This window comes from Scomber japonicus, chromosome 22 (genome assembly GCF_027409825.1).
Source record: "Scomber japonicus isolate fScoJap1 chromosome 22, fScoJap1.pri, whole genome shotgun sequence".
Classification (NCBI taxonomy): domain Eukaryota; kingdom Metazoa; phylum Chordata; class Actinopteri; order Scombriformes; family Scombridae; genus Scomber; species Scomber japonicus.
Window position 1 is genome coordinate 22,534,430 of NC_070599.1, and position 25,989 is coordinate 22,560,418.

The 25,989-nt window shown below is 42.6% G+C and overlaps 1 protein-coding gene across 1 annotated transcript in view; it reads left to right on the forward strand.

Annotated features, from left to right (window-relative positions):
- The first annotated feature begins 233 nt into the window (after window positions 1–233).
- phka1a (phosphorylase kinase, alpha 1a (muscle)) overlaps window positions 234–25,989 on the forward strand; it is a 34,903-nt gene continuing 9,147 nt past the window's right edge. The window contains exons 1-21 of the mRNA XM_053343165.1: window positions 234–447; window positions 4,193–4,351; window positions 4,516–4,563; window positions 5,101–5,269; window positions 6,394–6,476; window positions 6,671–6,751; window positions 8,992–9,090; window positions 9,195–9,341; window positions 9,949–10,002; window positions 14,260–14,382; window positions 14,499–14,594; window positions 14,683–14,790; window positions 16,164–16,242; window positions 16,767–16,901; window positions 16,976–17,085; window positions 18,130–18,274; window positions 18,504–18,582; window positions 19,309–19,505; window positions 23,218–23,382; window positions 24,157–24,245; window positions 24,834–24,979. Coding sequence (XP_053199140.1) covers window positions 370–447; window positions 4,193–4,351; window positions 4,516–4,563; window positions 5,101–5,269; window positions 6,394–6,476; window positions 6,671–6,751; window positions 8,992–9,090; window positions 9,195–9,341; window positions 9,949–10,002; window positions 14,260–14,382; window positions 14,499–14,594; window positions 14,683–14,790; window positions 16,164–16,242; window positions 16,767–16,901; window positions 16,976–17,085; window positions 18,130–18,274; window positions 18,504–18,582; window positions 19,309–19,505; window positions 23,218–23,382; window positions 24,157–24,245; window positions 24,834–24,979 — 2,390 coding nt within the window. The 5' untranslated portion in view covers window positions 234–369. The remainder of the gene's footprint in view (window positions 448–4,192; window positions 4,352–4,515; window positions 4,564–5,100; window positions 5,270–6,393; window positions 6,477–6,670; window positions 6,752–8,991; window positions 9,091–9,194; window positions 9,342–9,948; window positions 10,003–14,259; window positions 14,383–14,498; window positions 14,595–14,682; window positions 14,791–16,163; window positions 16,243–16,766; window positions 16,902–16,975; window positions 17,086–18,129; window positions 18,275–18,503; window positions 18,583–19,308; window positions 19,506–23,217; window positions 23,383–24,156; window positions 24,246–24,833; window positions 24,980–25,989) is intronic.

Consider the following 25,989-nt stretch of genomic DNA (forward strand, 5'->3'; position numbering starts at 1 on the left):
TGTGTTTCCTAGGACGGCAAAATACTACTCTGCCTCTGATTGGTTCGTTGGTTAAGGAAGGAGGAGTCTGGTTGGTTATCGTGAGTGTCAGAATGTCATAATTAGCCAATCAGGAGCCAGAGGAGGGCGGGACATACCTTCACCATCCTAGGAAAAGAAATATCGTTCACCACAGCTTCAAGTTACAACACTTGCAGGACTTCTCGTTGCTCACCGCTGTTGACAGCCAGGCTGCAGCTTTCCTGGTTCAGTGTGGAGGCTGTCTTGCTGTTTTCGGCCTGTCGGACTTCTTTAAAAAAAGCACCGAAAAATGACTTTAATGTTTTTTTAATCCTTAAATACTTTGCAGTGAACTGTTGACTTGTCACCATGAGAAGCAGAAGCAACTCTGGGGTTAAATTGGACAACTATTCTCGGATAGTACAGCAAACTATCCTGCGGCTCCAAGTGAGTAGTTTAAAATATGTCCTTTTTGGTTGCTTCGCACCTTTTTAATGAACTTATGGGTTAAAAAAAGTCTTCAGGTTTCATATCTGCTTGAAGTTTTTTACTAATGTCAGTCCCAAGTGGGTAAAACTCAAATGTTGCATGCATTCAAAGCAGTAAAAGTTGATGTTGCACAAGGCATCAGCACTTTTCCAAATATCACACATACACATGTAATTGCATACACTCATGGTGTGTGTGTGAGTGTGTGTTTCACTTAAAAGCATTGAAGCCCAGTGACTGAAAGCAACAGAGTACATTTACTCAACTCTTGTTCTTTAAGTGCAATTTTGAGGTATATTACTTGAGCATTACTACTGTATGCTACTTTATACTTCCACTTTTTTCAGTTTTGCACATTAGGATACAAATTTTGCTGGTGTATTATCTCCTTTCACTGTTGCACTCCAATCCTAAACCTAACCTTAATCCTATAAACTAGCATATGTTTGACGTCTGAAACATTACCTCCAAGAAAACCAACAGTGACTCCTTGCAATGTAAAAACAGTATAAAACCTGCTGAAAACATCAGAAAGTGACACTAGTTTTGATTCTCACATTCAGTATTGTGTAAAAAGAAAGAGAAAGAGTTGCATGCTCTTGTCTCTTCCAATTAAGGAGTGACGAATGGAAATTGGTAACTAATTCTGAGGAGTTTCTTCTCTCCAGTTTTTGATCCATTGTCCAGTCTTTATGAGAAACGCCTGTATTGCTAATGTCTTGAAACTAGCTGATAGAGAACAGGACTTCTACACAAACACTTTACAAATCCCTGACCTTTGTGAACTCCAACTAGAAAGGACTGAGATCAAAAACTAAACCAGGAGCTTTAATGAATGTCCTTTGTTTCATCAAAACTTGGCAAAATCCAGACAGTGCCATTCAATTAGAGAACAGTGTCCTTTATGGTGAATTAGACTGGTGTGACAGTGGGAATATTAAATTTCTGTCCAGTTCCTGCTCACCTGATCTGACCTGAACTGTCATCCAAATGGATATCACACTTTCTATCAAGGAAATTTACCTTGGTTATTATCACAGACGTCTTTGCGAAGACTTGAGCTGCTGACAGATGCTGAGTCATTGTTGTTGGACACTTCAATAAAGCTCACTCTGGATGGCTGCTATATGCCATTCAGCAATGATTACAGAGCAGAATCACTACCCTCTTTTGGGAAGCATGGCCATCTGCTGAGGTCAAGGTATGTAGTAACAGTCTATGACGATTGCCCTCAGTGACACAAGAGGTCAGGAATTGGTTAGGTCAATTGGAGGCCTCTGTACTACATGACGGAGTCTGGAGAAAGTTCAGGACTCGCTGACGTCACTGAGTCTGTGATGGATTTAATTTGTGAAACAACAGAAGCAATTGTCCCCGAAACTACAGCTATAGATTCACCGATAATAATACAGATATCGATCTGATACTGCAAATAGCCAGATCTGATATTGGTGACACTGGGCCCATCTGGTGTCAGAAACCATTATTTTAATAGATAACAATTAAGTAAATTTATATCAATGTATTAATTTGATACATTTTGCTTTACAAAGTTAGGAAACCAACATTTAAGTCAAGCCTGATTTTTCTTTACACTTAAAAGACTGATCCCAGTCTCCTTCTCACAGTTAGGCAAACGGCTTATTAATTAAACAGTGGTATCTGATTGGTATTAGCTGATACCCAAAGCCCAGATATCGATACCAGTATTGGCACTGAAAAAGTCCAATCGATGCATCCTTATCCACAACTAGAAACCATAGACCACCAGAACCATCCAGGATGTCATAAATACACAGCCTACAACTTACAACAAACATGGTCAATTACAAAGCAGCACATTACAATAGAAGATGAGTAGTAAAGGAGGCAAAAAGAGACGATAGGAAGAAAATGGGACTGCAATTTCGGGGAGGCAATCCCAGAAACCTGGTATGGAAACGGCACTGAACAGGACTCTTAAGGCCCTGCACAGAAACTCAAGGCCCTCATTTGGCTGAACATACAATAGGCGTTGCTCTATCCTGTCTAAAAGATATTTACACCAAGAACTGTCAGAATAAGACTTGGAGAATAGTTAAGGCCCTCCCCAGTGAGTTGTGTACAGCTCACCGCTCAGATGGATCATTGCTCTAATCTCACTGAGAGCAGCTGCAACCTGAGATGCATCAATAATACATTCGATAAAGAACGATAAAAGTATTGGCAGTAAATCTGTTTGGTGACACAGAGAGAGCTGCTCTAGACTACTACTGACTAAACTCATGAATGAACTTCTTTATACTCTTCTTTTACATAAAGAAGTAAACACTGGAGCTTTGGTATATGTCTGACATGTCGACTCTACCGCTTGTGTAACGTACCCAGAAACCACTTTGTGTGACATTTCCATTTCTATTAGTGATGAAACCTAAGTGGATGTTGAAAGAGCTGACTGGTACGGTGTCTCAGTTAGCTGTCAGTTCATTTATAACTTATAAAGACCAGGAAAAAATTAGTGTTTTGTGGATTTTCATGCACAGGATACATCTGGAATTATATACAAGGATGAATCTTTATTCTAGCTTCCAGCTCTGCAGTGTTTCAGCTCATCAGTGCTTTTTTACTAGTATCACATGTTGTCAGATAAAAAGCAACATCCTCTCCTAAGGGCAATGTGTTTTTTAATAAATGGAGCAAAATTAGATAAAGACTCTTGGTGATCCAGCTTCATATCCACTAAATGAGACGATACATCGGTGGAAGGACAAAGGACAATGCTTTTAATAAATCCCAGCAGAGTTAACATAAAGTTCAATTTATTATACTTAAAACTCTTTTTAAACTTAAAGAAATCCAGTTAAACTCACTTTAATTTATTTTTGCAAACATTTAACATTTAATTTGATCACAGAATATAATAAAATACGATAAGTGTCGAAAAATCAAGTAAGAATAGCTAATAATTATATGTGACAATACAACAATTACATAAACACTGGTTAATAACTTGCATGGCATATTACACAATTGATAGTCATAGTTTGACTCATTAAATAAGCTAATAAATTTGTACCTTATCCGAGATGTGTGGTGTCATATATGGCATTTGTTGGTCCTCTATTGGTTAAAATATGCTTCATGAAACACAAATAGAAACATCAATAGAAAACAATGGGGGAGAAAATGGAAATAAGAACAAGTAAGTGTTTTTGAAATTTGTCAATGTATTCAGACTTTATTAAAACTTAATTCTGAATAAGCTTTTCTTTTTTTTTATATCTATGAAAGTTGGCATCTTATATCATCACATTTTCTGCCTGTGCAGTTTGATTATTTCACCTGAGAGATTTCTATCAAAGGTCTCCTCTGTGGTTTGGAGCTGGCAGGCCTCAGTTGGAAAAAAGATGGCATCACATTCGTTCAATCAGAGTCGAGTAACAGTTTAATTAAAATGTGATGACAGCTGCGAGATGCTGAGCGGACACTTTCTCTTAAATCTGACTCAAACTGCATCTAAACAGACCCCCAATAGATCTTTTGAGTGTTAAATGAATGTTTTAGTCAGTCAATATATTTAATTAGTAATCCCTAATTATACTCTTTTCCTCTGAGCTGCACAGCCAACAAAAATTGATTACACACCAAAGTTTCCCTCCAATTCACACGTACTAATGTGTCTCATTGGATTCTGCTAACGACTGACCTCTGACCTTTCGATCAGGATCCAGTATCGGGTCTTCTGCCAGCCAGCGGCGACCAACCTCATGCCTGGGTCCGAGACAATGTTTACAGCTGTGTGTCGGTGTGGGCCCTCAGCCTGGCCTACAGGAAGAACGCCGACAGGGACGAGGACAAGGCCAAGGCCTACGAGCTGGAGCAGGTAGGCTTGTGTGTTAGTGTGTGTGTGTGTGTGTGTGTGTGTGTGTGTGTGTGTGTGTGTGTGTGTGTGTGTGTGTGTGTGTGTGTGTGTGTGTGTCCTATCTGGTCCAGACTCAAGTTTCTCTGTTGCCATTCAACCATCCCTCTCTCTCTCTCTCTCTTTAGAGTGTGGTAAAGCTAATGAGAGGAGTCCTTCAGTGCATTATGAGGCAGGTATGTTGTCTCCAAATGATTTCCTACACTTCCATCTCTCTTTTTTTCCACCCTCTATCGTTCTTTTGCACTCACATAAACTCACACAGATAAGGATGTAGCTGCAGGAGTGAATAAAGTAGAGGTTGAACCCAGCTGATGCACCGTTTTAAGCCTCCGATAAATCTCAATTCTTACTTTTTCTTTCTTTGAAGTAGAGTTTTGCCAACCTGTAAGACTTCAGCTCAAGTTTGGTTACCTTTTAAATATCACATTATAACCTTTTTCTTGCAATAATCCAACATAAGTCATTTAAAAGTCACACTGTTGAGCCAAATATTGTTCAAACCCACAAAACTTTGTTAAATTCTTGTTATTTCTGAAGATAGCAACAAATTAAGGCAAAATTTAGTGGAAATGTGTATAAAATGATTCACAAGACATCTTTTTTATATTGTTATCTTCATATAAAATGCATTCATTCATTCATTCATTCATTCATTGTTTCCTTTGTTGAATACTTCTACGTCTCTCTCTGCTGTCTCTTTCCTCCCACAGCTGGATAAATTGGAGAAGTTTAAATACAGCAAAAGCACCTCAGACTCGCTCCACGCCAAGTACAACACTAGGACCTGCGCCCCTGTTGTCGGAGACGCTGAGTGGGGTCACCTGCAGGTCGACGCTACCTCGCTGTTCCTGCTCTTCCTCGCTCAGATGACGGCGTCGGGTATGTTGGAAATTTAAAAATATGTAACAAAGAGATTTTTTTAAATTTTAAATCCTGAGGCACTTTTCAAGCTTGCTCATTTTTAGTGATTTACTGGGATTTGCAGGTGTTTTTAGATTGGTAGGAGGATCATTTTAGTCAGATTGGTTGATTCCACTGAGTGTCTTATAAGGGATATTTATGATAATGTAGAAGATAAATTGATTTGGGATTATTTCATCTAAATAATCAGCTCAACTATTGTCTTTATGTTTGTTTTAATGATTTTTATTCCACTGCTGCTTGTGTTTGTTAAACCAGATTCGATTATTTGATTATTTTTTAATGTTTGTCCTCAATTTTTCTACACCTAAACCCTCTACTATGGGTCAGTGACAAACAAGGGTTGGCATGATGAGCAATTCAAAAATATCTTTAAAAATAGTTTTAAAAGCAGCATCAGGTTTGTTAAAATATACATTTTGTATTTTTGTTGGTTTTATATCATTTGAAATGAAATTTGCACCATTTTTTACCAAAAGTAAGACTGAATGCTCTTGAAAATGTCAAATGGTGTAACCACAAAAGAATGATGAATATTAAAATTTGTCTACAGTGTATTTAAGGGGATTTATGCAAATAATTACTTAATTAATTACTTCATTTAATACAAATTAAATAAAAAGAAACATTGTTTGGAGTATTTCTACATTTCAATTTTAAAGCATTTTGTCAATATTGAGCAGGAAATAGCCTCAAAACAAATTTTATTTCTCTGTTAAAAACATAGCGTTACATTGCTAAAAGTGGATTATATTTATCCAACATTTTAGTTCACATTTATTTTACTGTACATATAATCAGATTTTAATGAAAAAATACTGGTTACACCAATTGGACACTGTGTTACATCACCTCATTGACCCAAATATCTACTGCACACAAGAAAATAGGTAGTGCAGCTTTAATTACACTCCAAAATTATGGATTATTCAACCTGACGCTATAAGAGATGGTGTGTGTGTGTGTGTGTGTGTGTGTGTGTGTGTGTGTGTGTGTGTGTGTGTGTGTGTGTGTGTGTGTGTGTGTGTGTGTGTGTGTGTGTGTGTGTGTGTGTGTGTGTGTGTGTGTGTGTGTGTGTGTAGGTCTTCACATCATCTACACCCAAGATGAAGTGGACATTGTGCAGAATCTCATGTTTTACATTGAGGGAGCTTACAAAGTGGCTGTAAGTGTGTATTAACATTATCATTATCATTCACACTGTACGTCACATGTTTGTTGTTGTTTATTATATTTAATACTCTCTTCTTCTTCTTCTTCTTCTTCTCCTTCTCCTTCTCCTTCTTCTTCTTCTTCTTCTTCTTCTTCTTCTTCTTCTTCTTCTTCTTCTTCTTCTTCTTTTCTGGTTTTCCATCACAGGATTATGGGATGTGGGAAAGAGGAGACAAAACCAATCAGGGCATCACTGAGCTTAACGCCAGCTCTATAGGAATGGCCAAGGTTAATACACACACACACACACACACACACACACACACACACACACACACAGACACACACACACACACACACACACACACACACACACCATACAATGTATATTAACAGCCTCACTTCTCATTCCTCCTCCTCCTGTTGGAGTGGAGGATAGCAGAGGGAGAAAAGGAAGGAGAAACCAGCCCGTGGGACTTAGTGAGTGAGTGAGTGCAGAGCTTTTCCTCCACGGAGGCAGAACAGGTGCTCCAGTAAATATCTCTGGCACGGTGGAAGGTGTCTAGTCACTCCGACGGCCTTTACGCTGACATTTAGACGACCCAGACTCTCCAAACTGACTCGGGATCAGATGCAGACTCTGGTTTTTGGTGCTGAATGTGTACACAGTAGCATCGGAGCTTCCTGGTATCACTGAGGGTCAGATAAAATCCTTAAAGTGAAACCTCCTCGTCCTGTTTTTTCAGTGATATGAGTAGTTTTTTTTAGCGGCGGGGGTGGGGTGGGGGTTTAGTCTCAGCCTTTTTAATTGAAATGAAACATCAAACAAGAATCCTGTAAGGTGAAAATTATAGTAATGAAGTTTTCACATAACATTTGCTGTGGCTGACTGAGCGCTGTCCTTGGCTGGCTGAGCACAAGAGGTATCAGGTTCTCGCTGGTCTTCCAAGAATGGCTTCTCACTCCGAAATAACACAGTACTCGCAGTACTCATCCGCAGTACACACACACACACACACACACACACACACACACACACACACACATGGACACACACACAGGTTAATTTAAGACTTTGGAAAGGAGCACCACTACAGGACGTTCCCTGCTTTATTATAACATCCACTTATCAGTATATATTTATACCAGCAGCAGTGGATAACAATATTTTATATGTATTTTAAATGTGCAGTGTTAAATGTCTTGTAGTACAGCAGCAATACAATAAACCACACTGTTCTCTGCTACTACATGGCATCATTTTAATACTATAACTTATATTTACACAGAAGAAACACATGCTGCACCTTGTTCAAGACTTATTGGTCACTATTAAGAAATCTCATCAGTTTAAAACAGAGGTGTCAAACTCATTTTAATTCAAGGGCCACATACAGACCAATTTGATCTCATGTGGGCCGGATCATTAAAAAGATGGAAGGAAATAAGAAGAGAAGGAAGGAAGGAGGGAAGAAAAGTAGGAAAGACAGACAGTGAAGGACAGACAGACAGACGGAAGGAAAGAAGGAAGGACAGACAGAAGGAAGGAAGGACAGACAAAAGGAAGGAAAGTAGGAAGGAAGGACAGACAGAAGGAAGGGAGGGAGGAAGGAACGAACGAACGAAGAAAGGAAAAAAGGAAGGTAGGGAGGAAGGACGGGAGGAAAGAAAAGAAAGAAAGAAAGAAAGGATGAAGGAAAGGTGGGAGAAAGGAAGGGAGGAAAGAAAGGGAGGAAGGACAGAAGGAAGGAAGGAAGGAAGGAAGAAAGGGAGGAAGGACAGAAGGAAGGAAGGAACGAAGAAAGGAAAAAAGGAAGGTAGGGAGGAAGGACAGATGGAAGGAAGGAAGGAAGGAAGGAAAAGAACACAGGATGAAAGTGGGCCGGATCACACCCCTCGGCGGGCCGTATCTGGCCCACGGGATGCATGTTTGACACCCCTGGTTTAAAAGCATTTAGAAATGAACTGTACTCTTCTTGCTGGATCAATGCATCTGTAAATTGTCATCTTTCTTGTTACATGTGTAACGCCTTAGTTTTTAAAAATGTTTTTGTTTAGCTTTTGTATGTATTTATTTACTTTAAAGTTTTCATGTTGTATGTCTCACTATAGGAGAGCAAACCCAATGAGCCCTGATGGGTTTTATTGGCTCCTTCTGGATGCTGTCTTTCCTCCAGGCAGCTCTGGAGTTTAAAATGACTCTTGCCATTTTTTAATGTTATGTGATTATGATCAAGTCAAATAGGAGCTAATTATTAATATCAGCATTGTTGTTTTAAAATGTGTCTTTAAACAAGCTGTAGTCTATTTATTTATTTATTCATTCATTTAGTAGTAGCTTTATCGTCATTATATTGAAAGTAAGATACAATATAATGACATTTTGACACTCCTTTATAACACTCCTAGAGGCATAAAACATTTAAACATTCATTTGAAATAATTAGGTATAACCAGATTATTATATATGATTATATCTACAATATGGACTTTTCACCTTTTTGATACTGATGCTGTGTTTCCTCCAGGCAGCTCTGGAGGCGTTGGACGAGCTCAACCTGTTCGGAGCTAAAGGCGGACCTGGATCAGTTGTCCACGCTCTGGCTGACGACATCCAGCACTGCCAGGTTAGACGGTTAGACGCTCACAGTATTTATATGATGATTTAAAAGCTTTGTCTTATAGCATCCGATGACTCTAACTCGACCATCATCCTCCTCTTCCTCCTCAGTCCATCCTGACCTCCATGTTACCCAGAGCATCCATCTCTAAAGAGGTGGATGCCGGCGTTCTGGCCATCATCACGTATCCCGCCTTCGCTGTTGAGGACATTGAAATAGTCAACATGACCAAGGAGGAGATCATCTCCAAACTGCAGGTGCTGAGATGATCAGTAAAGCAGGAAGATGAAGGAAGTGTATTTTATTGTTGACAGCAGCAGTAAAGGAAAGAGGAGAGTTATTTACTTCATTTAGAAACCTTTTGGTATATGAGCTTCTCACCATAACCTAACCCTAATTGAAGTATTATTCTCATTCATTGACTTGTATAGAGACGGTCGCCCCCTGGTGGCCTTTTGATAGAATGCAGTTCTAAGTTACTTCCACGTTGGCCTCATTTCAGAGGACCAGAACTCCCCGCCTGGTTTTAACACCTTCTATTATTACTTAATGGCGCTTACATGGAAACAACCTAACAATATGAAAGTATTATTCCATCAAATTCCCACAAAGTAGCTGAAAAGAAACCTTGGGTACTCCAGTAAATCAGGCTTAACGAGAGCACAGATTGAATGATAGGAGCCCAAGAATCGAACCCTGAGGGACTCCACATCAACCAGATTTTTGATTATCAATGGCAACAACAAAGCACCTTTTATGAGATATTATTTAGCACTGTACCTGATAATACGCAGATGTCTTTTCCAGTTAGAGTTGCTTTTGTCCCTGCTGACTTCCTCTATCTCTCTCTGTGTGTCTGTTCAGGGTCGATACGGCTGCTGCAGGTTCCTCAGAGACGGACATAAGACACCGAAAGAGGTAAGAGACCTGTTTAAAAGGTGGAAGCCACATCAGTCTGACTCTCAGTCTTCATTTTTCCTGTCAGACGACCCTTTTAACCCAATTTTAACACCTATTTTATCTTTTTATCCACCTTTGATTTGATTTATGTTTTCATCATCAAAAGCAGTAGAGTCTGAGCAGATCGGTGCTCATGTATATCTTTACCCCACAAATGTATTATAGACTGTTTTAAGGAAGTCCAAAATGAAATCTGCAACTCTTTCCCTCCTTTTTTTTGTTTTTAACTGCTTCAGTTTTGAGCCAGACACATCCCTACTAAGCAGAAAGCTAATTTAATACAAGCATCAGGTCACTAGTGTTGCACAGTGTACCAATAATAGAAAGGTATTGCAATGCCCTGCTCTTAAAAAGAAGTACCATACCCCATTTTATTAGTACCATTACTTTATTAGTACCCTTTGCATACTGATCATATTCTTTTGACTGTTCCTTCCTTCCTTCCTTCCTTCCTTCCTTCCTTCCTTCTTTCCTCCCTCCTTCCCTCCTTTCTTTTCTTCTTCCTTCCTTCCTTCCCTCCCTCCTTTCTTTCCTTCCTTCCTCCCTCCCTCCCTCTCTCCCTCCCTCCCTCCCTCCTTTCCTTCCCTCCCTCCTTCCCTCCCTTCCTTCTTTCTTTCCTTCCTCCTTCCCTCCTTTCTTTCCTTCTTCCTTCCTTCCCTCCTTTCCTTCTTTGATCATATTCTTTCCTTCCTTCCTCCCTCCCTCCCTCCTTCCTTCCTTCCTTCCTTCCTTCCTCCCTCCCTCCCCCTCCCTCCCTCTCTCCCTTCCTCCCTTCCTTACTTCCCTCCCTTCCTTCCTTCTTCCTTCCCTCCCTCCTTTCCTTCCTTCTTCCTTCCTTCCTTCCCTCCCTCCTTCCCTCCTTTCCTTCCTTCTTCCTTCCTTCCCTCCCTCCTTTCCTTCCTTCTTCCTTCCTCCCTCCCTTCCTTCCTTCCTTCCTCCCTTTCGTCCTTCCTCCATCCTCCCATTCCTTCTTTCCTTCCTTCTTCCTTCCTCCCTCCCTTCCTCCCTCCTTCCCTCCTTTCCTTCCTTCCTTCCTTCCTTCCTTCAGGGAGCCTGAACAGTATATAAGGGTTTTTGTACAACACCTGTTCATATTCTGTATTATTCCTCATATGCACTCTGCAGCTTTTATCCTTATCCCTTCCTTCCTTCCTTCCTTCCTTCCTTCCTTCCTTCCTTCCTTCCTTCCTTCCTTCCTTCCTTCCTCCCTTCCTTCCTTCCTTCCTTCCTTCCTTCCTTCCTTCAGGGAGCATGAACAGAACATAAGGGTTTTTGTACTTTTATGGTTCCAGTACACTGATTCCTGCTAACTGCTCATTACTTATTGACCCACAGAGCTAAATATGGCCTTACTTCTACTCATGTAGTCCTGGTGTTATCTGCAACCCCTAAATATATTATTATTACCTTTCCTGTGTTGTCAGTATCAACATAGTTCTGCCTGTACTGTATCAAAGTCATGGTTTTGGTATTGTGTCAACACTCGAGCTGAGCTTGGCTGCTCTGAGCTGTGTGTCAGCGTTACTTAGCGCTGCAGGAATGGGAACCGGGAAGAGCTGGTTTGGTTAATGAGCTGAAAGCAAAAGCTCTGCCCTTCTTCTCGGTCTCTTCTCTCTTCTCAGCCTCTTCTCTCTTCTCGGCCGCTTCTCTCTTCTCGGCCTCTTCTCTCTTCTCTGCCTCTTCTCTCTTCTCGGCCTCTTCTCTCTTCTCGGCCTCTTCTCTCTTCTCGGCCTCTTCTCTGCCTCTTCTCTGCCTCTTCTCTCTTCTCGGCCTCTTCTCTGCCTCTTCTCTCTTCTCGGCCTCTTCTCTCTTCTCGGCCTCTTCTCTCTTCTCGGCCTCTTCTCTCTTCTCGGCCTCTTCTCTCTTCTCAGCCTCTTCTCTCTTCTCTCTTCTCTCTTCTCGGCCTCTTCTCTCTTCTCTCTTCTCGGCCTCTTCTCTCTTCTCGGCCTCTTCTCTCTTCTCGGCCTCTTCTCTCTTCTCGGCCTCTTCTCTCTTCTCTCTTCTCTCTTCTCGGCCTCTTCTCTCTTCTCTCTTCTCTCTTCTCTCTTCTCTCTTCTCTCTTCTCGGCCTCTTCTCTCTTCTCTCTTCTCGGCCTCTTCTCTCTTCTCGGCCTCTTCTCTCTTCTCGGCCTCTTCTCTCTTCTCGGCCGCTTCTCTCTTCTCGGCCTCTTCTCTCTTCTCTGCCTCTTCTCTCTTCTCGGCCTCTTCTCTCTTCTCGGCCTCTTCTCTCTTCTCGGCCTCTTCTCTGCCTCTTCTCTGCCTCTTCTCTCTTCTCGGCCTCTTCTCTGCCTCTTCTCTCTTCTCGGCCTCTTCTCTCTTCTCGGCCTCTTCTCTCTTCTCGGCCTCTTCTCTCTTCTCGGCCTCTTCTCTCTTCTCTCTTCTCTCTTCTCAGCCTCTTCTCTCTTCTCTCTTCTCTCTTCTCGGCCTCTTCTCTCTTCTCTCTTCTCGGCCTCTTCTCTCTTCTCGGCCTCTTCTCTCTTCTCGGCCTCTTCTCTCTTCTCGGCCTCTTCTCTCTTCTCGGCCTCTTCTCTCTTCTCTCTTCTCTCTTCTCGGCCTCTTCTCTCTTCTCTCTTCTCTCTTCTCTCTTCTCTCTTCTCTCTTCTCGGCCTCTTCTCTCTTCTCTCTTCTCGGCCTCTTCTCTCTTCTCGGCCTCTTCTCTCTTCTCGGCCTCTTCTCTCTTCTCGGCCTCTTCTCTCTTCTCTCTTCTCGGCCTCTTCTCTGCCTCTTCTCTCTTCTCGGCCTCTTCTCTCTTCTCGGCCTCTTCTCTCTTCTCGGCCTCTTCTCTCTTCTCGGCCTCTTCTCTCTTCTCGGCCTCTTCTCTCTTCTCTCTTCTCTCTTCTCTCTTCTCTCTTCTCTCTTCTCGGCCTCTTCTCTCTTCTCGGCCTCTTCTCTCTACAATAAAAGGCTTATTCTCTACGTGTCTGATTAGTTAAAATTGACTTTTATTTAAGTATTTCTCTTATATTTTTTATTTGGTTTTAATGTAGTCAAGTCAGAACAGCAACACAACATCCTCTGTTCTTAACCTTTGTGTCCGGGTCAAATTGACCCCGTCTGTTTTGACTGTTCCTTCCTTCCTTCCTTCCTTCCTTCCTTCCCTTCCTTCTTCCTTCCTCCCTTCCTTCCTCCCTCCCTCCTTTCCTTCCTTCTTCCTTCCTTCCTTACTTCCTCCCTCCTTTCCTTCCTTCTTCCTTCCTCCCTTCCTTCTCTCCTTCCTTCCTTCTCTCCTTCCTTCCTTCCTCCCTTCCTCCCTCCCTCCCTCATTTCCTTCCTTCTTCCTCCCTTCCTTCTCTCCTTCCTTCTCTCCTTCCTCCCACCCTCCTTTCCTCCCTTCTTCCTCCCTTCCTTCCTTGACTCGAGGACAACAGGAGGGTTAAAGACCTTGATTAGAATAAGTAAAAAAACTGATAGAAGAAACCTCAGGAAGAGCAACTCAGTAGGGATTTCTTTCCCAATAGATGTTGCAATAGATGAGTGTTTGTGTGAGGACAAGACCACACATGCACCCCATTCACACAGAGCGCATTATTCACAGAGGAGAGAGAAAGGTAAAGACGTCATTCAGAGAGAGTGACATGAGGTGAGGCTGAACTCCTGCAGGATGAGGGGGAATTTCTGCTTTTAATCCATTTAGAGAGAATATATTAGAGGATTATGGTAAAAATGTCTAAGTGGTGTAACCATAAGAACTTTGTACCAAATAATTCAACTTGCTTAAAAACAGTAAATAGTCAATAAAACACCATATCAACTAGTTTGGCATGATCTTACATTATAACTTTTATATTAAATAAAGCTAATGGAATACAGTTGTTCTAAATATTACTTTTAATCTGGGTAACCATGGAGATCAGGAAACATTTGAAGTCATTATTGGTATAAGTCCACTTAAATACACTGTAGGTGATAAAATATTTAATATTTATCATTCTTTTGTGGTTACACCATTTGACAATTTCAGGAGCATTCTATCTTTTGGCAAAAAATGGTGCATATTCAATTCAAATTCAATTAATTTCAAATGACAAAACCAACAAAAATACAAAACGTACATTTTAACGAACCTGATGCTTTTAAAACTATTTTTAAAGATATTTTTGAATTGTTCAACCTTTATTAGTCAGTGACACATATATTATTATTATACTGTATTGCACTCTTGCACAGATTAAGGTAATAATAGTCTTTCTCTGTTTTCTTTTCTGTGTTTCTTCAGGATCCAAACCGTCTGTATTACGAGTCTGCAGAGCTGAAGCTGTTTGAGAACATCGAGTGTGAATGGCCGCTGTTCTGGACTTACCTCATACTGGACGGCATTTTCACCAACAGCCCCGAGCAGGTAATTTACCCCTGAATGCGTCCTACTTACAAGCCTATTGATCCATAACACTAAGGGAGACACACAACGAAATTTAGGCCACACCATCACCATTTATCTTATTTAAACTCGTCCAGGTCCAGGAGTACCAGGAGGCTTTGGAGGGAATCCTGATCAAGCAGAAAGACGGAGTACGACTCGTCCCCGAGCTCTACAGCGTCCCTCCTGATAAGGTAACAGCTTTATAAGGGTTAAGTTTAAACATCCTATTGTATTGACATATATGTTTTATTTTATATGTATCTATGTGTTGACCAACAGGTGGAGGAGGAGTATAACAACCCTCACTCTGTGGAGAGGATTCCTATGGGGAAGCTACCTCTGAAATGGGGGCAGTCTCTGTACGTCCTGGGAAACCTTCTAGCTGAGGTTAGTTAGTCATCGCTGTAATAAAACATTATTATATTTTAATACATTAATTATAAGCTGTAAGAGAAGAGTAATAATAACTAGAAGATTCCAGGGAAATTTTGAGTGCCACGGGACTCCTGCTGGGACGAGTATGTGATTTATTTCCAGTGTTCAAAAGTCACCCTGATCATATTCTGGTTTCACTAGAATTGCACTAACACTAACTCGGTAACCTTTACTGTGGCAGTATTAAGTACATCATACTAGTCACTATCAAGTGTAACAGTAGATGTAAGCAGAGAGTAGCACACAGAGCACAAGGCAGTAGCAACATGCAGTTACTCTAAGCACTACATTACAGCACTTCACACATACCCTGTTAGCACACAACACAGTGTGTACAAACACACACACACACACACACACACACACACACACACACACACACACACACACACCATACCTGCCTGCATTTGAGCAGTAAGAGTGTCAATATAATTCATATGTATATATACAGTAGAGAGAGTATCAATACTAGCTCAGCCACTAGCTCAGTTAACTGGCAAAACAGACAGACAGGAAGAATTAGCCAATCACAAAAAGTAGCTCAGTTTCTGTCCAGCAACAGGTTGCTAGGGGCAGCTAAGGCCCTACGGTTGCTAAGGGCAGCTTAGGCCCTACGGTTGCTACGGCGATGTGTGAGACTCTGCTTGGAAATTCTCAAAATGCCCCCAGAATTTGGCTTCTGACAAGGTCCCAAACAATTGCAAACTGTGAGAAAACTGTAACTCCTGTCCAAAAACCGAAAACACTGTGAGAGACACAGAAGCCGGCAGATTCTGACAGTGTTTATTCAGATATTCCTTAAAATGAGCGAGTAAGCTCAGTGTGAAGACAGAGTGAGATTCTTTTGAAAAAAGAAGACGATTACATTAGGGTCAATGGGGAGCGAGACAGGTATTGCTGCCGGTCTCGGCCCCCCATTTAAATTTTGTGCAGACCCCGTCTGTCAAAGTTACATTTTATGAATCCCAACACCTATGTCTACATTTTGACAAAAAATTATTTATCTCCTTTTTACAGTTTGGCCGTGAGCTCGAGTTAAAAATAAAAATTAAGGTTATTTTTTACTGGATCTCTCACTCAAGCTAACTGCCGCTTCCACTCTAACTTTGAAGAAAAAGTGATTTCCACTCCTCGTTTGACTGCTCATAGTTTGAAAAGTTTACATGTTGCGTAAAAACAGTTTTGTATTTTTCCAGAGAGGACAAGTTTTCCTCTGTTTTAAAGTTTGAATCACGTTTCTACGTACAGGTATGAGAGAGCTAGGTGACTCTGAAATAAGGGTCAAAGTGACCCCGTCTGTTTTGACTGTTCCTTCCATCTTTCAGGGTTTTCTCGCCCCCGGAGAGATCGACCCTCTTAACAGACGTTTCTCTACTATCCCCAAACCAGATGTAGTCGTACAAGGTGAGTTAACGAGACTTCCATCCTTCCTTCCTTCCTTCCGTCCTTCCTTCCTTCCTTCCTTTCTTCCTTCCTTCTTTCCTTCTCTCTTCCTTCCTCTGTCCTTCCTTCCTTCCTTCCTTTCCTTCCTTCCTCCCTTCCTTCTTTCCTTTCCTCCCTTCCATCCTTCATTCCTCCCTTCCGTCCTTTCTTCCCTCCCTCCCTCCCTCCCTCCCTCCTTCCTTCTTTCCTCCCTCCATCCTATCTTCATTCCTCCCTTCCATCCGTCCTCCCTTTCCTTCCTCCATTCCTTCTTTACTCTGGCCTTTTTTCCATTCTCCCTCCCTCCCTCATTCCTTCCTTCCTTCCTTCCATCCTTCATTCCTCCCTTCCTTCCTTCTTCCTCCCTTCCATCTTTCCTTCCTTCTTCCTTCCTTCCTTCCTTCCTTCCTTCCATCTTTCCTTCCTTCCTTCCATCTTCCTTTCCTTCCTTCCTTGACTCGAGGACAACAGGAGGGTTAAATTGTGTCTTGAAACTTTTTTTTTAGTGTCCGTTCTGGCCGAGACTGAGGAGATCAAACAGCTGCTTCTGAAGAACGGCATCGAGGTGGAAACTGTGGGCGACATCCATCCGATCCACGTCCAACCCGCCAGAGTCCTCAGCCACATCTACGCCAGACTCGGTACAAAACCAGACGAGACTGACATTAAATAAGAGGTTTTAAAGGTTAATATCTAAACTAGTACTCTGTCCCAGGTCGTAACCCGAGGCTCGGCCTGACTGGACGGCCCTACAGAACTATAGGAGTACTGGGAACCTCCAAGTTCTACATCATCAGAAACACCGTCTTCTCTTTCACACCTCAGGTTAGAAAACAGGACGCACATATAGATTATTCATATTCCTTCCTTCCTTCCTTCCTTCCTTCCTTCTTTCCTTCCTTCCTTCCTTCCGTCTGTCCTTCCTTCCTTCCTTCCGTCTGTCCTTCCTTCCTACCTCCTTCTCTCTTTCTTCCCTTCCTTCTTTCCTTCCTCTCTCTTTCCTTCCTTCCTTCTTTTCCTTCCTCCAGCCCCCTTTCTTCTTTCCTTCTGTCCTTCCTTCTTTCCTTCCCTCCCTTCCTTATTTCCTCTGTCCTTCCTCCCTTCCTTTCTCCCTCCCTCCCTCCCTCCTTCCTTCCTTCCTTCTTCCCTCCCTCCCTGCCTCCCTCACTCCTTCCTTCCTTCTTTCCTCCCTTCCATCCTTCTTTCCTCCCTTCCATCCTTCCTTCTTTCCTCCCTTCCATCCTTCCTTCTTTCCTCCCTTCCATCCTCCATTCCTCCCTTCCATCCTTCCTTCCTTTCCTCCTTCCTTCTTTCCTCCCTTCCATCCTTCTTTCCTCCCTTCCATCCTTCCTTCTTTCCTCCCTTCCATCCTTCCTTCCTTTCTTCCCTCCCTTCCTTCCTCCCTCCTTTCCTTCCTTCCTCCCACCTTCCTCCCCTCCTTCCTTCTTTCCTCCCTTCCATCCTTCCTTCTTTCCTCCCTTCCATCCTCCCTCCTTTCCTTCCTTCCTCCCACCTTCCTCCCCTCCTTCCCTCTTTTCCTTCCATCCTTCCTCCCTCCCTTCCTTCCTCCCTCCTTTCCTTCCTTCCTCCCACCTTCCTCCACTCCTTCCTTCTTTCCTCCCTTCCATCCTTCTTTCCTCCCACCTTCCTCCCCTCCTTCCTTCTTTCCTCTCTTCCATCCTTCTTTCCTCCCTCCTTCCTCCCCTCCTTCCTTCTTTCCTCCCTTCCATCCTTTCCTTCCTCCCTCCTTTCCTTCCTTCCTTCTTTCCTCCCTTCCATCCTTCCTCCCTCCCTTCCTTCCTTGACTTGAGGACAACAGGAGGGTTAATATATTCCTGATGAAATGTTTCCTCCTCATCGTTCCTCCAGTTCATCGACCATCAGCAGTTTTATTTGGCTTTGGACAATAAAATGATCGTAGAGATGCTGAGGACAGAAATCGCCTACCTGGCATCGAGGTGGAGGATGACGGGTCGACCCACCGTCACGTTTCCCATTTCACAGACTATGCTGAGTGAGTTCACACACACACATACACACACACACACACACACACACACACACACACACACACACACACACACACACACACACACACAGACATTACACACATTAAATATACTCCTGTGCTTCATCTTATAGTGTGTTTTATATCCGTGTGTGTGTGTGTGTGTGTGTGTGTGTGTGTGTGTGTGTGTCTGTGTGTCTGTGTGTGTGTGTGTGTGTGTGTGTGTGTGTTACAGGTGAGGACCATAAATCTCTGGACCCTGCAGTTTTGGGTACACTGAAAAAGTTACAGGACGGATATTACGGAGGAGCGAGGTGAACTTTAAAATATAAAGAAACTTCTGTAATAACAAATGTGATGAATGCAGCGTTACCCTCTAGTATACCAAGGTTCATTTTTTCTCTTTCTCCTCTTCTTCCTCTCCTTCTTCCTTCTCCTCCTTCTCCTCCTCCTTCTCTTTCTCCCTCTTTTCCTCCTTCTCCTCTTTCTCGTCCTCCTCTTCCTCCTCCTCCTCCCCCTACACTTCCTCCTTCCCCTCCTCCTTCTCTTCTTCCTCCTCATCTTTCTCCTCTTCTTTCTCCTCCTCTTCCTCCTTTCTCCTCCTCATCTTCCTCCTTATCTTTCTCTTCTTTCTCCTCATCTTCCTCCTTTCTCCTCTTCCTCCTCCCTCCTTCTCCTCTTCCTCCTTTCTCCTCCTCATCTTCCTCCTTGTCTTCCTCCTCATCTTTCTCCTCTTCCTCCTCATCTTTCTCCTCTTCCTCCTCCTCTTTCTCTTTCTCCTCCTCCTTCTCGTCTTCCTCCTCCTCTTCTTTCTCCTCTTCCTCCTTCTCCTCCTCCTCCCTGTCTTCCTCCTCCTTCTCCTCTTCCTCCTCCTCTTTCTCCTCCTTCTCTTCCTCCTCCTCTTCTTCCTCCGTCTTCTCCTCTTTTTCCCTCTCCTCTTCCTCCTTTCTCCTCCTCCTCTTCCTCTTTCCTCTCCTCCTCTTCCTCCACCTCTTCTTTCTCTTCCTCCTCCTCTTCCTCCTCCTCCTCCTCCTCTCCAGAATCCAGACGGGCAAGTTATCCGAGTTCTTGACCACTTCCTGTTTGGCTCACCTTAGTTTCCTGGATGGTAAGGGTTCTGGCAGCATGAGCCACAGCGACACCGAGTATGATGATGATGATGATGATGATGATGATGATGATGATGATGATGGGGGTTACGGCGATGGATTCGTGCATGAGTTACATTGTGACGATGGTAAGACAAAACACAGAGGGATGGATGAATGGATGAGGAGTGGTGACACCAGCTATGGAAAAAGAAAAAACAAATTAAAGTAAGACTTTTATTTTGAAGGCTGCTAGGTGTGTTTTTTTAATAGTTTGACCATTTTTAGTGATATGTATCCCCAAAAACTACCACAAACTACAGTAGTAAATACAAGTATAGACAGATAATATAGTATTAATATCACATTTAACCAACTGATTAACTCAAATTACCTTTAACCCTTTACATACTGCTCATATCTCTATACATAATAAAGCAGAGAGATTATATTCTTCTCTTTTTTACGCTTTTAGTTAATGGAGAAAAAACATCACACTCACATTATATATTGATCCAATGTTACATAATTTCAATTAATTATATTAAATGTGACTAGGGCTGTCAAACGATTTTTTTAATCAAGATTAATCGCAGAATTTCCATAGTTAATCACGATTAATCGCGTTTTGAATTGCATGTTTAAAATGCTGTTATTTTCCATTTGAAGGCAGTTTTAAGCCCATAATGTAAAGCATTTCTTACCAGAGTGTCTTAACTGGGAATCAATCACGGCTCTGCTGCGACTCCCACACTCCAAAATGCTCCTTTGGTGGAGCTGAGGCTGGCTTGGCTGCACCTGGGTGTTTAGCGTGGAGGTGCTAACTCAAACTCCACGTACTCCGGTGGTAGTTAAACTCCGTTTGACACAGGTTGCATTTTACTTTTGACTTGTCAACTGAAGCGTCTGGAAGTGTTTTAAAGTTAAACAAGCCGTTCAAAAGTCCAGTAGCTCTCTTACTTTCCATCAGCGCGGTAGGTTTACTGCAGGAGGCCACTTCAAAGCATAGCGCTACAGCTAGAGGAGCCGTCTACGGGGGAGTAGAAGGGACAAAAAGGCTTGCAACATTAAAATGCGATTGCAAAAAATTAACGTGATTAACGCTGACAGCCCTAGAATAAACAGTATTTTTTTGGATAAATATGGGTTAAAGACTCAACAAAAATTCATATCAGCTGCACAAAAATGTTCAATTATTTCCATTTTTGTATATTCTGGGTCACATTAGGATAAGTCATCAGTCATTTCCTTCTTTTAAATGTAAAACCGGGTCAAATTAGACCCTGAACAGTATGTAAGGGTTAAAATCACCTTTATTACTCTGTATGTTTACAGTGTTTTCCAGATGTAGCCCCAAAAAAAAGAAGAAACAAAGACGAGTTTAAGCTTTAAAATAAATAAATAAAAAGAAAAGTCTGTGGATTTTCATCTCCATCTTTAACATTTAACACTTCATAATTTTTTAACATTTCACATTAATGATCTTTTAACTGACCTCACTTTGGCTTTCCTGGTCATATTTGATGATCTAATTCAGCTGACACCTTTTCTTTTTATTTTTAATATCACAGCAACAATAAATAAATTAAATAAATCTTTATAATATTACTAGAGATTTAATATGACACTAATTTGCTGCGGTCACATAATCACTGACGTTTCCCTCCTGTTCCCATCCACTCTGGACTGCTCTGCACGGCTGCTGGTTAACCTCTTATACTCCTATTAATGTCTTTTTTTAAGGTGGGATAGGGGATCTTAAGGAGGAACGTAGCAGATCATAGAAAGTGATTAAACATTATCTGAAAGCTGGGAAGTTTATATAGTCAAAAATCTGCAATAAACTTTGTTTTTTGGGTTAAGAATTACATTTTACAAGTTTAGAGTGTTTAATCTGATCTCATGTGGGCCAGATCATTAAAAAGATGGAAAGAAGGAGGGAAGGAAAGAAGGAAGAAAGGAGTAGAAGGCAGGAAGGAAGGGAGGAAGAGAAGAGAAGAAGGAAAGAAGGAAAAGAAGACAGAAAGGAAGGAAGGACGGACAAAAAGGAGGAGAAGGCAGGAAGGAAAGATGAAGGAAGGACAGATGGAAGAAAGGGAAGAAGGACAGATGGAAACCTGAAAGAAGGACAGATGGAAGGAAGGAAAGAAGGAAGGAAAGAAGGGAGGGAGGAAGGAAGGGATGGAGGAAAGGAAGGAAGGAAGGAAGAGAGGAAGGAAGGAAAGGGAGGAAGGAAGGAAGGAAGGAAAGGAGGGAGGAAGGAATGGAGGAAGGAAAGAAGGAAGGAAGGAAGGTGGGCCAGATTGCACCTCCTGGCGGGCCGGTTCTGGCCCACGGGCCTCATGTTTGCATGTATCTTAACTTTAGCTTTAAATCTGAGCCGACAACGGCGCCCCGAAAAACAGTAACATCTGGCCGAGGACGAGGAGTTTAAAAGGTTAAACAGCTGTTACTCAGTCTCTCAACCTTAAACTTAAGACAGTGGGGTTTTATTTGGAAGATAAAATTTAAATTATAACTAAATATTCATGACTTTTTGCTCCTTTTCTGTTCAAAATAACTCAAACTCACTCCACAGCTGTAATTAAAGGAGTCTAAAATGTGTTACTAAAGGTTGAGAAACGCTGCTTTGCTCGTTTTGCATTTAAAATTTGACGATTTCGACTTTTTCTACTGAGTCGTGTCTCCACTTGAACGACACCTCAGTAGAAAGATTCACCGTTTTCTTGCACGTCTTGGTTGAATTTAACAAACACGCATGCTTTAAAAAAAAAACTGCATCATCAGTGTCCACAGATCCGTAGAATAGAGAGTTAGTATTTAGAGTGTGTGGAGTGTGAATGATGAAGCATTTGTCTTATTGTTCATATGTTTCATTTAAATGATGTTTAAAAGTGTTTTTTTGTGCAATTTTAAATATTCTAGAAATGTGTTTTTCAAATGTCAAAGTGTGTATTTGAAAAATGTAAAAGCTGTAGAGGTTTTATTTCAACTTCTGTAGAAAATAGAAGAAAAACATGAACCCTCCTGTTGTCCTCAGGTCAAGGAAGGACAGGAAGAAGGGATGAGGAAGGAAGGAAGGAAGATAAGGAGTGAGGAGGGAAGGAGGGAGGGAGGAAAGGAATGAGGACAGAGGGAGGAAGGAAGGAAGGAAGGAAGTAAGGAAAGGAGTAAGGAGGGAGGGAGGGAGGAAAGGAAGGAAGGAAGGAAAGAAAGGAGTAAGGAGGGAGGGACGGAGGGAAGGTAAGGAGGGAATGAGGTAGAAAAAGAGGAAGGAAGTAAGGAGAGAAGAAAGGGGGGAAGGAGGGAATGAGGTAGGAAAAGAGGAAGGAAAGAAAGGAGTAAGGAGGGAGGGACGGAGGGAAGGTAAGGAGGGAAAGAGGTAGGAAAAGAGGAAGGAGGGAATGAGGTAGGAAAAGAGGAAGGAAGTAAGGAGAGAAGGAAGGGAGGAAGGAAGGAAAGGAGTAAAGATGGATGGAGGAAGGAAGGAAGGAAGGAAGGAAGGAAGGACGGAAGGAAGGAATGTTTAAGTGTGTTCTGAATGTTTAAGGATATCTTTGTGCATAAATTAAAGAGAGGAAGGGAGGGAGGGAGGAAGGAAGAAAGGAGTAAGGAGGAAGGAAGGAAGGACGGAAGGAAGGAATGTTTAAGTTGAAATACTTCCTGAATTTTTAAGTTTTCTGAATTTTTAAGGATATCTGTGTGAATAAATTAAAAGGTAAGTAAAAATTAGACTTTAAACCTCGACAAGCCTTTTTTTGTTTTCCCCTCCATCTCTCGTCTTTCCAACCTTCCCTCATTCCTCTTTTTACCGTTTTTTTTTTTTTTCCATCATCCGTCCTATTCGGTCCTAATCTCCAGAGATCGACGACCTCGCCCAGTACCTGGACCACCTGTTGGCCCACTCTGCTCCCAGGAAGAAGCCCAGAGAGAAGCTGGGTCCACTGGGAAGGTTCAAAGCGGCGGCCCTCAGGACGAAGGAGATGGTGACGCTGAGGAACAAAGCCATGGAGCTCAACATCGACTGTGAGTCCATTTAAAGTCGTTAAAACACGATATATCGCTTCAGTTTTTCATATTCAACGTCTAAAATGTCTTAAAATGTCCTGAATTGGATCAACGTATTAATTAAAGTGAGTAATCATTAGTTAGAGTCCTATATAAATGACTAGCTCCATTTCATAGACCAACCATAGACTGTATAGAAGAAATGGACGTAACATCCGTGACGTCACCCATTGGTTTGTGGACTGCTGCTCGGAAGCCAATAGTTTCCAATCTAGGCAGCGCCATCTTGAAAATTTCAGGTGCATGCTGGGAAAAATAAAAACACGGATTCTACTTATATGGGCATGAGGCAGAGCCATGGGTGGAGCGGTGAGGTTGCTATGGTTACGAGGGCTGGATCTTGAGCACAATGGTCAATCAACCTGTCAATCAGGACGTAGCCACGCCCTAATGCATACCCTGCTTTATCGTCACATATAAAATCAGGGAGGCCAAAATGTCCCAAATGAACATCATACTGCATTGAAGAAGATTTTAAACTAGCGATTGAGACCATAAACACATTTTGAAAACGTTTACTGAGGTTAGAAATCAAGTGAGAAGTTGGTGAATTCTCCATTGACTTGTATAGAGACGGTCGCCCCCTGGTGGCCTTTTGATAGAATGCAGTTCTAAGTTACTTCCTGGTTGGCCTCATTTCAGAGGACTAGAACTCCCCGCCTGGTTACAACAGTGGTTGAAAGCATACTGAGACTCACTAACAGCTGGATGCTCTTTGTGTTTTATATCCAGCTGTGAACATGTATCTGCCAAACAAGCTGTTCCGTCCTCATCAGCCGTCGCTCCACTTAAGCATCCCAGACGCTTCACAACAGAGTCAGGTTGGTTCGGTCTTTGCTTTCAATCATTTAGTTTTAGTTTGTTTTGCACAAGTTTAAAATTTACACAAAAAATAAAAAATAAACCGAGCAGAGAGAGGTAGAAAACCTCAGAAGGAAGGAAGGAAGACAGAAAGGAAGGACGGAAGGAAGGACCTTCTTCCTTCCTTCTGTCCTTCCTTTCTGTCTTCCTTCATTCCTTCTTTTCCTTCTCTTCCTTCCTTCCTTCCTTCCTTCATTCCTTCATTCCTTCCTTCCGTATGTCCTTACTGTCTTCTTTTCCTTCCTTCCCTCCTTCCTTCCTTCCTTCCTTCCTACCTCCCTACCTTCCTTCCTTTCTTCCTTCCTTTCTTCCTTCCATCTGTCCTTACTGTCTTCTCTTCCTTCCTTCTTTTCCTTCCGTGCTTCCTTCCTTCCTTATTTTCTTTCCTTCCGTCCTTCCTTCCTTCCTTCCTTCCTTCCTTTCCTACATGAGAGTATCTTATAAATAAAATCACATATATGAAAGATAATGATGTCATCATTAATAGAGGTAGAGTTAGATTAAACTCAACCTCTCTCTAACTTTAACCCTTCGTCTCCCTCCTTCAGGGTCCGGAGGTGACGGTCACGGCCGAGTGTGCGATCCCCAAAGACGCCAGCGGAGCCATCGACTATCCCGCTCTGGTCCAGCTGCTCAAAGTCACACACAGCCTCCAGGACCAGGCAGACATTCTCTACATCCTCTTCAAAGACAAGTAAGATCTCACCTTTCAAAACTCAGGAAGGGAGGGAGGAAGGGAGGAGGGGAGGAGGGAAGGGAGGAAGATGGAAGGAAAGGAAGGAAGGAAGGGAGGAAGGGAGGGAGGAGGGGAGGAAGGGAGGAAGAGAAGGGAAGGAAGGGAGGAGGGAGGAAGGAAGGGAGGAGGGAAGGGAGGAAGATGGAAGGAAAGGAGGAAGGAAGGAAAGGGAAGGAGGGAGGAAAGGAAAGGAGGGAGGAAAGGGAAGGAGGGAGGAAAGGAAAGGAAGGGAAGGAAGGAAGAGAAGGGAAGGAAGGAAGGAAGAGAAGGGAAGGAAGGGAGGAGGGAAAGGAGGAAGAAGGAAGGGAGGAAGGAAGGAAAGAAAGAAGGAACATCTCTCTCTCTCTGTCTGTCTGTCTCTCTCTCTCTCTCTCTCTCTCTCTCTCTCTCTCTCTCTCTCTCTTTCTCTCTCTCTCTGTCTCTCTCTTTGTCTGTCTTGATTTAATGTGATTTGAAGGAAGGAAGGAAGGATGGAAGGAAGGAAGGAAGGAAGGAAGGAAGGGAAGGAAGGAGGGACTACACATAACTCAGTGTTTGCCGGTGTGCTGTGACTGTGAGGCTCTGTGTTGCTCCTCAGAGGACGGAAGGAAGGAAAGGAAGGAAGGGAGAAGGAAGGAGGGAAGACAGGTAGATGGAAGGAAGGAAGGAGTGACTGTGAGCCTGTGTGTTCCTCCTCAGAGGACGGAAGGAAGGGAAGGAAGGAAGGAAGAGAGGTAGATGGAAGGAAAGGAAGGAGGGAAGGAAGGAAGGAAGGATGGAAGGAAGGAAGGGAAGGAAGGAGGGACTACACATAACTCGGTGTTTGCCGGTGTGCTGTGACTGCGAGGCTCTGTGTTGCTCCTCAGAGGACGGAAGGAAGGAAAGGAAGGAAGGGAGAAGGAAGGAGGGAAGACAGGTAGATGGAAGGAAAGGAAGGAGGGAAGGAAGGAAGGATGGAAGGAAGGAAGGAGTGACTGTGAGGCTGTGTG